This window comes from Ruditapes philippinarum, unplaced genomic scaffold, assembly GCF_026571515.1.
Source record: "Ruditapes philippinarum isolate M1 unplaced genomic scaffold, ASM2657151v2 ctg9568_1_1_1_1, whole genome shotgun sequence".
Lineage (NCBI taxonomy): Eukaryota > Metazoa > Mollusca > Bivalvia > Venerida > Veneridae > Ruditapes > Ruditapes philippinarum.
Genome location: NW_026865638.1, coordinates 68833 through 82785, shown reverse-complemented (window position 1 = coordinate 82785; position 13953 = coordinate 68833). Strand labels below are relative to the sequence as shown.

At 30.3% G+C, this 13953-nt stretch overlaps 1 protein-coding gene across 1 annotated transcript in view; it reads right to left on the bottom strand.

The window, feature by feature from the left end:
• Window positions 1–199: 199 nt before the first annotated feature.
• LOC132729854 (cardioacceleratory peptide receptor-like) overlaps window positions 200–13953 on the bottom strand; it is a gene marked incomplete at its 3' end in the record, with an annotated part of 70353 nt that continues 56599 nt past the window's right edge. The window contains exons 2-3 of the mRNA XM_060715695.1: window positions 936–1074; window positions 200–303 (exon numbers count right to left, since the gene is read on the bottom strand). Of these exons, the coding sequence (XP_060571678.1) occupies window positions 200–303; window positions 936–1074 (243 nt within the window). The remainder of the gene's footprint in view (window positions 304–935; window positions 1075–13953) is intronic.

Genomic DNA, 13953 nt, shown 5'->3' with positions numbered 1-13953 from the left:
TCTTATATTGGTTCCTAAAGACATAGTTCTTAACCATAATTGTGTTCGACACACATCTTAAAATTCATTGTATTTAAGCCTATGCTATGGATAGTGTTTGTAGTTTTACTTCGTTAAAAGCAAATTTAATTGCAAATAAAAATAAAATAAATTGTTAAAATAGCCTAGTACATTTGTATATAGATATTATAGATATTACCTGAAGGAACCTAACTATTTTACAAAGCACCGACCCTCCATACCATACTTCAAGGCATCGTTCTACAAAGTCCACGATTACGTGAAATATACCAACTGTTAAATCTAAAAAGATAAAAACAACAACACATGATTATATAGCATTATGCAGTTACAAATATAGTTTAATCTTTAAACTGAAACTAAAAGTCAAAACAGTATCAATGTTTGTTCAACGTTCTTAAAGTTTACACTTAGATAAAGATAATCTTATCAGAAATTAACATACTCAATTCACCTTTTGACACGTAATAATGTCTTTTCGTTTCAAAAATGAATTGATATACAAAACAACTCTCCATCCTTATTCTAATGAATTGTGTTTACGTCCAAGATAACATTAGTTTACTGCACTGGTGTTCTTTATATCAGCTTGTTTAACATTTAAAATTTCAAATGCTCAGCGGAACTGTGAACACGTAAATGCTCTGATAGACATGCAAAATTGGACGTATACAACATCCAAGATAGAGAAAAGTGTTGTAGTCTCGGTTTTATTTTGCAATAAATGAGTGGTAAAGTGGTAAACACAAGCTACCAAATACGCCCCAAACAACGGCTTTAGCATGTTCAAATTTTACACATTAACACTAATTAGGCCTTTGCAGATGCACATGCAGGTGTATTCGTACTGCAGTGGTCCTGACACTTTTTGCTTCAGTGTGTTTTTTCTAAGAGCATAAGAGACTCGTACTTACCAGAAATAGCGAGATTGACAATGAAGAAGTTCATTCTGGTTTTCATTTCGGTGTGAGACAGTCCAATGGCAACAAGAACACAGACATTGCCAAAAACGATCAGTACAAACAAGGCAACAAGAATAATTAGCTGTGGAACCTGGAAATATAAGATGTTAACATTTTGGTTTCTGTGAAAGGGTGCAACGAACAAGAGGAAACATATCGATGTTTCAAAATACGATGTTCATGGAAATGAAGCATAACAGAAAGACATACAAGAATGTTTTGATTACTTATTAGAAACCGAATAAAGAAAATGGATGTAACAATCAAAACATGATTAGAAACTAAAAAAAATGGATGTAACAATCAAAAACATGATTAGAAACTGAAAAAATGGATGTAACAATCAAAAACATGATTAGAAACTGAACAAAAAATGGATGTAACAATCAAAAACATGATTAGAAACTGAACAAAATGGATGAAACAATCAAAAATATGATTAGAAACTGAACAAAAAATGGATATAACAATCAAAAACATGATTAGAAACTGAAGAATGGATGTAACAATCAAAAACATGATTAGAAACTGGGAAAAAAATGGATGTAACAATCAAAAACATGCTTAGAAACTGAAAAAAATGGATGTAACAATCAAAAACATGTTTCAAATTTCAATCAATGGTAACCTAAATAGTACATGCATTTCATCTTTGACAAAAAATAATATAACGAAATATAATTATGTTTTAATGAAAGGATGCCAAAATTATTATAAAGAATGATCAATATATATCCTACAGTAATGTTTCTATTAATCGTAGCAGCACTCTGCAGTAACTTTTTACTGTACAAGAATAAACACAGATTACCTAAATACTATATGTTCCTTGATAATTTAAGTAGATTAAACAAAATCAGTTTATTACATTTCTAATTTTGAGAATGCTAAAATATACAGAAATCCTTATTACAATAGATGATGGTTATGATTAAAATGATTAAAAACCTAAGAAATCAGTTTACAGAATGTTTCATGAGATAGTTTTAAAGTGTTGTAAAAAATGAAATATGATTTTTTTGCAATCAATGTTACAAATCTTTATCATGATAAATCACATCGTAATATACTACGGTAGTAATTGACACTTAACTAACTGACTATAAGCTTTAAACCTCAACACATTTTAGATCAACTGAAGCAAGGATCATCTCGTCAACATCCTGGTATATTGATAAAACTTAAAAATATTTGAATAAAAATATCTGAGCAATAATCATCTTACTTATTACGTATAATACAACTCACGTTATTACTCAACCTAAGTCAATTAACGAGTATGCTAATCAGATTAAGTCTTCACAACATACTTCTGTGTTTATGAAAGGAAACGGGAAGATAACTGGTCACATAATCGTGCCATCACCATGACAACCATTATTCAAGCTCCTAAACTACGTTTCGTGAAGAAGATAAAACTATTTTGTTTTTCTCATTGCTCTCTTTATATATACAATTTCTAACTTAAGTGATAAAGTTTTTCTGATTTCTGAATTCATTTCAGAAAGGTTTCCTTATTTCTTAAAGTGATACCAAAGTCTTGTAATTACATATTCTGTTACTTTTATTACAGTCTATTGGTACAAATAACATTTATTTAAACTCAGACGTAAATATTCTTAATACACATGGTTACTTTTTTGATGTAACATTCTATTCAAATTCATTAGTTTGGTTGCCGTATTAGCATTCTACACTTTGTAGAATAACAATGTAAAAAACGCTAAAGAAATACAGTTCAGTTATTTGAAGTTGCAGCTTAACACTTTGCCCATTTATCGTCAAATTAGTTTACTTTTCTTAGACATAATTGTCTTTATTTCAGGAGCGTTTATGTTTATTTTACATTAGCAAATTGATCTTCCATCTGCAAAATGTTTTCGTCATAGTGAAATATGCACTCTGTAACCATTGAATGACAGACTCTTGCTATATATAGTTTTAATTATTCTGTAACATCACTTCTTTCAAGGACTTTGTATAAAAAATATAAAACCTAATCACTTAGACATTTCTTAATAATTTTGATAATAACACATTTATTCGTTCACTTGATAGAACTTTTAAAGCCATACTACGGCTCTCTTTTTTATTATTTTAGATTATTTTGTACCTTTATTTGCCCATTCACACACGTATGTTATAAATTATCTTGTGGCAGAAATGCTTATAAAACGGCACTTGCCATACATAAAGGTTAAAAAACCGTGTGATTGATGTCATCCCTATCCAACATAGATTACAAAGGCTGATATCATAAATATTTGGCATAAACTTATGTAAATGCACCTTGCATCATAAGATCAGAATAACTAAAAATGTTGGCTCATAAAACTTAAACTTTGATAAAATATTCAGAAAATACTAGACATCTTCTATCATCCTATATAACGGTAATTTATTCCATCGTACAGACTTCGTCACATTCAAGACAAATCAAAGCTTCTAATGCATAAGTTATTACCATTTCATACATAATTCTACTACAAAACTTGAACCTATAATATGATGAACCTATAATATGAATGTGCTTTGTAAAAAAACAAACAAAAAAAACAAAACAAACAACAAATGGTTATCATATTTTTGAAATGTATTCCTTAAGTCAAACATTCAGCTGCTTTTTTCAGGTTTTCGAATACAAACCAATTATTGTGTAATTTTTTTCTTTTTTATTACAAACACAACAGTCACAATGTGAAACCTCGCAGTTCGAAAAAACACGGCAAATGAAAATGTTGCTTGCTGGATTTGGTTAATTTGTTCTGTTATGGCAATGGTAAATACAAGCCATTGTTAACACCCCAGCGAACTCCACATCAAAACATCAAGACAGTTTTTATTGGGAATTTGAAGCAATCAGCAGAATGTTCTTATACGGTGATGATCATACAACCATCATTGTGTTGGTGTGATTAAACTGTTTTCGTATATAACAACGTTAAAGCTTGAAATGTATCCTTTCAATTCTTTTAGTTAATACTTAAACCGATCCCAAGGCTTTTTATCATGCTATTGGTGTTCTACTACATTATTAGCAACAATTTATCCCAATGACAGGTTGGATTTTGCTGCCAAGCATGACATGACTTAAAATGTTATTGGATAGTAATGACATTGTTTTGGCCTTACAACAGTTTGTATCTAAAACTTTGATTGTATAAAAATGGTCATTATAGCATCACGTATTGAAACATGAAGGTGCAACATAATCTTGTTACACATCTACACACTTTTATACTTCCCGAAAAGACAACCCTTGGTAGCCGCCTTCTCCGTCCGTCGTCACACTATTTTACGGTAAATATCATTGTATTAGTTATTATAAATAATTGTTTACTTTAAAGCTCTAAACGTATTTTTATCTTTTCTATATCCAATATAATTATATTGTCATTGGACAGCAAATGTATAATATATCATTAGACGCAACGCGTTTTCATAGCCCAATACTGGGTCTTTTCGTGCTTCGAGTACTTTGGAGAGTAATTATGAAAATTTGGCCGTTACTCTTTTTACGATTAAGACGTAAGCTGGCAGGCATTTAATATTTTTCAATAGCTAGCCAGGTTTGCGGGTAAGATTTTAATAATTTAACGCGGAGCAAAAGGCTTTATTATTGACGAAACTGATTCTGTAAACATGTTTGCTGAGGTCGATTACATATAACTTTGATTTTGCAAATATGAAAAATACATATATTTTTTTTTATTTTAAGCTGGCGGCTGCAGTGTAAATAATTATTAGAAATAATGCTGACTTGGCTTTTCATGTATTTTGTTACACAAACAGAACACGTAAAAAGCATAGAATTCATCTTCATCAACCCCTTGGTATTTCCAACTACGTTTGTTTTAAGCTACGTCTTTTTACCAATTAATGTTGAATGCTTTTAGTGTTGCTAGACTTTTTCAATCATATTGAAAGTATGAAAAATCATAAATATATAAAGTTATTTTTTGAAATCATTTATATCACGTCACCAACCTTTTGACCTTGACATTCTTTAAATGTCGATTACATATTAAACTGAGAGAATTGTGAAATCAATTAACGTCAAACAGCGGACAAAAATTTGATTCTTTTTTCCTGGCATGACTCAGGTTCTTATATGAGAGCGTTGACATTATTTGACTTTACTGGAGTAATTATATCTTACTATGTTGATAATCATTTCTAGACTCTATACAAAACAACAACACGACAACTAACATCAACCCACTTTGATTGGTTTTCTGGAAAATACGTAGGACTACAATAAGGCGTATCGACAAAAAATCATAGTAATTATAATAAAAAAAAAAGACTGAAAAGGTAGTTCACAATCAAATATTTGTAAATAGGATTTTATTTTTGTTAAGTTATAAAATAAGAATTCATTTGTAAGAATTTTAATGGTCTAGTGCCCTGCCATTGTATATTTATTGCAATTATAAATATACTGAATAGTAAATTAAATAAAGAAATACAATCAAGTGTTTTGTAACAGTATATTGTGTGTAAAATTGAGAAATGATTACTAAGTAAACTATCGTACATTTCGAATTAAGAAGTACGTGGTGGAATAACTTGTTGAACAACAACAAACACAGGTATCTAGATTTGCACGCAATGTCCGACATCTGTTTTATTTTTGGATTCAGGAGCTCATATGCTAAATCTTTAAGCATGGTAAACAACTTAATTCTTAATACTTAAAACTCATAATTACGTAGATATATAAGTATGATGTCCTCCTCATCCCTACAAATCATTCCTAGTCACAGGATATTATAGGATTACTGGACATGCGGCTTTTTACGTCTGTTCTTTTATAATCACACTTAAGCAGGTAGGAGATTTACCTCTAAAACACTTTTTGAGGCCATTGGCCTTTCTGTCTCTAGATGAACAAAAACAACAAAAACATTAACTCTGACATCAATGAGCCCCATGCGACGAATAATAACAAAATATTACAGGAAAAGTTAAATTAAAAACAGCATTTATATAAAGACTAAGATACACTCGGGCTATGGAAAGGCTATTTTTATGAATGCTTCGTTTCTAGAACAAATATCACAAAAGGCGTCTTAGAAATTCACATTATTGTTCATGATCAATTTTAATATAAACTTATAATATATTTACCGTATGCCAAAAAAAGGAACCCAAGCATTTCCTAAAATTAAAGGTTGTTTTTTTTTTTTTTTTTGCTTTGGGAAAATTATCAAACGATTCAATTTTCAATTGAACCATTCACTGAATGTTTGAATATGAATTCACAGTAACAAATGGTACGTAATTTGAACAACAAGAACAACAGCAAAACATATCAATGCAATGTATTTTAAGTATATCAGAAATTAAATCATGTGCCAAAAATCGTACTGACTTTTCATAAAAAAAAACGTAAATAGCACCATCTATGGCATTTCATACAAAACTGGGCTATTAAAAATACGGATCCTTAATTTTGCCAGTGTAAGATTTTCTTGACCGGTTTAACATGACACATTTACATTGAAGGTTGAGTTGCACGACTTCAATCGGACACCGCCCACTAAAAAAAAATCATTCGTTTGCGAATTTAAAGAATACCAAATATATTCATAAATAATCATCGCAATCCATTCTTCGTTAATTTTAGTACTTTGATTTGTTTCTGATTAATTAAGAAAGATAATCATACATGCAAACATATTTACGGGTGCTGTGTAATCATATCGACAGAAATAGATCGACATAGACACCATAACTAGTTGATACATGAGTTTAAAGTACATAATCTAGAGTTAAAGCCCCCTGGAAAGTGGCGTAATTAGATAAGATTTTCTTCCAATAATATTCAAACTAGGATACACTTTCCAAATTAATAAGAAATTCTGAGAGAGGTATAATTGCACATACAAGTGAATCATTTTACTAATTGCAAGAAAATTCTAAAACATTGCTACAGGTTACGAGATTTTGAGAGATTTTACGAGATTGTACGAGATCCAGGAAATAGTTCAGCGGACGATAAGTCAGTCATGATTGTAAATACTTTGTATTGCTAAGACCGAGATAAAAAGTGATTGAAACTTGATATATTTAACGATCAAAACGTTTTTATCAAGCTAATTATTCAGAATTTGATTGATGATGAGCGTGTATATAATCTAATTGTATCAAAACCGTTTATTGAACATTTTTATCATATAGTACGTTATCTTAATAGGTTTGTAGATGTTTAAATTATTTTATATTACTGACGTTCAAAAGGAAAATGATACAAAACAATACATCACACCTTAAATGAAAATGATACTGGTTCATTTATAATACATATGTATGTTAACACAATTCCAGTAATTTTATAAATGTATTGTACTTTTCAATACAAATGCTTTAAACTCGATCTGTATTCAATGTCCATTATCAAAATACCTGCTATCGTTATATATATAATGCTAGTGTATACGGCTAACTGGGAAAATATCCCTTATATATTCATAGGTTTGTAACGATAACAAAATACTGGTTAAAAATGTTTTTGTTTGTTTGTTTTTGGGTTTTACGTCACACCGACACAGTATAGGTCATTTGGCGACGTTCCAGCTTTACTGGTGGAGGAAGACCTCAAATGCCCTTCCTTGCATAATTTCAGGCATGAACGGGCACCTGAGTAGAACCACCGACGTTCCGTAAGCTAGCTGGATAGCTTCCACACATGAAAGAATCCAAAGTCCCTGTTGGGATTCGAACCCACAGCGGTGAGGGGCAAGTGGTTGACTTCTTTCATGTGAGGAAGCTATCCAGCTAGCTTACGGAACGTCAGTGGTTCTACTCAGGTGCCCGTTCATGCCTGAAATAATACAAGTTAAAAATGTAGAAACTGATAATCCCAAAGACAATATATAATCAAGTTCTATGTGATAGCAAAAGTGTTCATAAAAATTGGATTTCACATGTAAATAAGCTATGGAATGAGTATGGATTTTCATATATATTTGATAATGTTAATACTATTGACAAAAATATCTTTATATGAATTAAGATGTCGTGTTATTGATTCTTTAAACAGGATGGTATGTAACATTAGAAAATAGTTCTGTATTGTATATGTACAAAAATGTTAGATGTACTTTTTAGTATGAAATTTATTTGGATATCTTGCGCTAAGATATTTTAGATTTTATTTCTGTAAATCAAGAATGGGCAGTTTGTCTTTGAGAGTACAAACTTGCACATAATTGTTAGAGAAGAAAGGTATTGTTTATGCTGTAATACCTCAGACATTGAAGATGAATTTCATTTCATTTGTATATGCTGTTGTTACGCAGAGTTAATAAAGTAATATTTAAAAAGTAAATATACCAGAAACCCGTCAGCTTATAAATTTTAACAATTATTGAACACAAATAGTAAATATGAATCAATTCAGTTATTCAAAGTTAAAAAAAGAACTTGCTTCGAGAAACAAACTGGTAAATGATGAGCAGCAAACATCTCAATTTCCCATACTCCTTTTCGTAGGTCTTTACTTATTATTTCGTAGTATATACATTTATTAAATAATTTTCTTGTTACTAGACAACTTTAGATTAAGAATTTTGAAACAAAATTTCATGATTGCTATAACAATTATATTGACGTTCTGTTTGTAAATATAATTGTATTATAGATGATGTACAATGTACAAATCCTAATAAAGTATCTGTACTATTCTGTTATAAATTTATCAAAACGGCAAATACAATTTGTGACTAGTGGCCACCTGTATTCGAAGATTTTTACGTCCCCTGTCAAGTAATATTGATATTGACCGTATTTATATTTTTGGCAGTTGAAATATTATATTCTTTACATTTTTCAATATCAACTGTTGGTCACTCACCATCATAACAGTTGGACTGTTTGAAATATAGCTCAACTTGACAATGACAAAATAAGCATTAACTTTAAAAAATCCCAACAATTCTATACTTAAGGCTTTCTTAATGCAAATAATACAAAAATCTTCCTAAACTTTGTAACAGAATTTTCATTTTAGTAACTGCAATTTTATTTCGCACATTTGTCCGCGAAAACGAAGCTCTATTTTATATAACAGTGATTAATTGCTGGAATGTCGTAAGACCAGACGGTTATTATCCATATCGAAGCAGAACTATGAGCCCCAAACGGACAATGTTACTCGAGAGATTTTATAAACCACATAAAGAGAAATAAAAAAATATATGAAGTAGTCTAAGACATTAAGTCGGCAAACGATGAGTATGTCACTTTTATTTTTAGAATAAATTGAAAACCATGTTAGAAGTCGGACTTATTCAACTATACAAGTCGGCATAGCTACATATTTAAAAAACGGGCTGTTCGGTGTGGCGTTGGTAAAAAATCAAAATCGGAAAATAAAATAAGATAAAGAATAAAGACATATTAGTTTGGTGTAACGCAACTATAGTGAATATCTTCAGCTGATAAAAAAATAATAGTTTAGCATCTTAAATGGTCAGTGCTATGTAACTATTAACATCTCGATATATATTACTGACTGCGTCTTGCAACATTAATTTTGTATATGAGCGAACTAAATCATTACAGACAAAATACCTGGCAAAGAGAACAAAACGTCATTATCAGCATTGTAATTTTCTCTTGCTAAACAACATCGGTATTAAGCTTCAGAGTATATTATCAAAAATTTAAGTCCTTAGAATGACTACTTCTCTATTTGAAAGCTAAGAAAAAGAAGATTATAATCAGCAGGATAGCTTGTTAATGAGATACCGAACAGATATGAACAGTCGTAGGAAATTCAAGTGTTTTTAATAGAAAAACCATTATAGATAAAACCCTAAATGTTGGCAATGTAAGTATATGATATGACACTGAGTGATGGAAAATCTCCAAGAAGTGTCCTAAACCTAACAATAACACAGTCATTAAATCCAAGTAAAATATGTTTGTGACACTTCTTAACGACGTATTATTAAAAGACATCAGTAAAAAATAAAAATATTATAGAAAGTAATCCATACATGAAACTGTTGACAGACATAATCTTTAATAATCACCCGAATGCATCCCCTCATTTATGAAAAAAACCACAACAGCATGAAATGTAAAATAAACCAATTATATTTAACTTGAATAGGTTAATTCGAAGTTTTGTAATAGCATTTAATTTCTAGATCTGGGAAACACTGCAAGAAATAAAATGTTAGAATTTATTTCAGCTGAACACATCAAAATCTACTGGGTGCACCAAAAATTCGTGAATTTCTTATTTGGTATCACCTGGTATTTGAACGTTATTTGCAATTCGTCATTTTGGATAAAACATACAGATTGTCATTTGAAACTCGGTAATTCTTTGTGTTGAATAAGCTTTTTTTTATTAGATTCTTAAAGCAGTGTAAAATGTGTATTAGGAGGAAGTTCACCAATCTCAAATATCCGAGAATTTTAACTAGAAATTTTGTTTCCGAAACTCTTTTAGATTATGTTTATTAATCGGGCACGTGTACGTTTGAGAAATATCTTTGATATAATTGAACTTATTTAAGATACTGATACTCAGATTTCCTGAGTTTTTTTTTTGTAATTTTATCATGACTGATGCAAATATTCAGTTTTCTTCCTTGTAAAATTTTTAAGGAAGTTAAACCGTTCAGAGAAGGACTAAGTCCGAAAAATGTCCTGTTTTACATTATTGAAATATATAATTGCAATAAACATGAACAAGAAAAGAAGTACAAAATGTTCAACAAAATCTTTTTGCGCAAGAGCCAATGTAGATATTTAATATTCAAATACACATTACACGTCTGTTGAGTGTCGAGTAGCACCAGTTTGAGAGTACATGCACATTGTAATTTGATTTTTTACCTCTATGGAATAATTGAACATAATTGCTATTTTGTCTAACAGTACGACCACAGTTCAAAGGAAGGACTTAACATATTTGTGTAACGAATACGCAAAAATTAATTACAATTCAAAATTGGAGGCAGCAGTAGAAATATATATTTTCTTTTCAGATTCTGCACATAATTTGCATGTGATCGATAAAGTAAGAAACCAACGTGACAAACCTGCCAAAAACTGACGTCAACGTCAACGTAGAAATACTCAACATATGTATCATTCATTCCAAGAGGGTAAACTATAGTATCGTTTTGATACACACATCCCAGTGAACAATTTTTCCAAGAGTATCTTGTATCCATTTTTAAAAATGCTAAATGCTCTTAATTTGATACACTGTTTGCTAACAGAAAAACTATCGTGTAACGATGACACTTTCTTGCAATATTAATATAAAATAGAAACACTGATATCACTTATGCATGATTAAAAACTTGAGGAGGTATTCAACTATGTCAATAATCGTGATGTTCATATATGTGCCTTTTCAAGTTTTGTTTATGCAAACAGATTAATTTTAAACAATTATAAAGCTATATAAAAGCCGTGATATGACAAAAAAAATTATATATAAAAGTAATATTATATATTATAAAAGTTGTTTAATTATTCCATCAACACACATGTTACCGACAGAAATTACACTATATAAATGCTCGTGTTTCTTTCGTTATTACATCTGATGCGAAACACCAATACTGTGTTTTATATGCGTGCGATTGACATCACTGGAAATATAAAGTAATTTTATCATATTATACTGAGCCTTTGTCTAGAATGAACAGTTCAATTGGACAAATTTTAACTATTACTAAAAATTGCGAGAATAAAATAACTGGGGTTTATTCACATAATTTTAAGTGGTTTCTCGGTAGACCTTAAAGTTACAATTATACTTTATAAAACAATATAAAAAAATCATAAACAAATAAAATAAGAGAAATACAAGTAGAAAATAAAAATGATGGAATATATGTCTGAAATTGGCAAGGTTTGAAATTTGATGCAACTATAATTTAATTGATCAAAATGCATATCCAGCCTTTAAAAAAACAACAGAAAAGCAACAACAACCACAACAGCAACAAAAACATTGTTTCAGAAGCGATAATGAGTCTATAATTCACGAAAACCCAAAAAATATGGAAACACCATTTATTTTTCAATGTGTTAAAGCGTTTACTTGAGTATTTTAACAATTATAAATAAACCGATATCCTTGAGACATGATATCTAACATATCTTCATCAGACAACGCGACGCTGTATGACAGGAAAACGCAAGATTGCTTTAAACACTCCATAAAGTCCCTGTCTTGCATACATATGAAGGAAATTTGCTAATGTAAACTAATGTCTAACAGTTAAAAAGTACATGGAGCCATGTTATAGAGAACAACATTATCCAAGATAATAAAATAAAGAGAAATAAGAATCCCTAAAGAAAGCCCAACACGGCAAAATTGAAAATGTTGCAGGATCGGTTTGATTGAGCCTGTTCATGGACGGTACTGTAAAGTGCAAACTACCGTCCACACCCCCTAGCACCGGCTTAAGCAGAATTCAACATTTTACGTGAACTGGTAGAATTTAGAATTTTGAAACATCCGCAGATGTGTTCATATGGCGGTTATCATGGAACTTTCAATGTGACACGTTAGTGCCATTCAATGAAAAGCGGCATATAGTCCTCAAGTAAAAACATGCGTGTGCCCTTAACGAGAAAACAATGGGCGGAGCAAAATAATATGGAATTCTGAAAGGGGATCTAAGGTTATGAAGCCTGCATATCACAGATATGACGTCAAAAGACAAATTTAAAAAAGCAGGCCACATACCCTAGTAATTCAACAATATTCAATTAAAGAATACTGGAACCACCCAACAAGAAAGATGCCGAATAGAAAGAACTAAAATACAACAAGCACAACAATACTGCCGTGCTGAACGATCTTTAAGGATCGGAAATATAACATCCCTGATTGAATTTACTTTTTACAGCCTCCAAACGGCACAAACAACGCTGATGTGGCGATAAAATAGAGAGAAATAAGAATCCCTAAAGAAAGCCCAACACGGCAAAATTGAAAATGTTGCAAGCTTATTAATAAGCCATTTTAATTTGAACTTAAAAAACAACAATTGTTTTAATAGTTTACGAAATTGTAAATACATTTTTTTAAAGATATATGTCTGTTGTTGTATTTATGGAGAAGGAATAAGTTTTGTTGTATATTAATGTTGCATTTACATTAGTTTGCTCTATCTCTCAAACACAGAATAAGGAAAATGGAACTGAAAAGAAATTCATCTATTTTACATGATAAAAGTGTTAATTTTACGGGCATTATAATAGTAAAACCATTTAAATTAAAATGAATTTAAGAAATTCTATTACAGTTATTGTCAGGTTTCTTTTGTTCAAGAACTTTGATAACTGTTTTACAGTTTGTCGAATCTGATAACCAGTTATTGAGTTATGAAATTCGGAAACCTTTGGCAATGATAAAAAATCTTTAATGTAACACATCCATGCCATGTTATGAAAAGTGGCATAAGTACTTGCATCCAAGTGCATCAAAAATAAATAAATTTTCATTACACCTTTTACTTTCTTTAAACATAACTTTGCAAAATCACATAAAAATGTCAAATTATCTTAAACCGATGAAATTACCGTGTCTGAGCCTGCAAGCGGTGACAATACGCATTTTGTGTAAATTGGTGAAAAGACACGTCATTTTAAGATAATAACTTTGTAATGATCAAGCATCTTTAAAATCACATTACAATAAACTAATGAAATAATATATTCTAGTATGTGGTCTTATTGATTCGAGCTTAAATTTAACAGACATGCAACTGATTGTCTGTAGACATACATCTGGGAGTTTATATTACATGTATTAAGGACTCGTCACTTACATATCTTTACTAACTATCGCTTTAAAGTTGATAAATATTTTACTATCGAGATATAGTTTGTAGGAAAATCGAAATACTACATTTCTATTGTTTTTATCAATACTGAAATACTTTTTGACAATGTGCACATTGTTTACAAATCCATTTTAAAT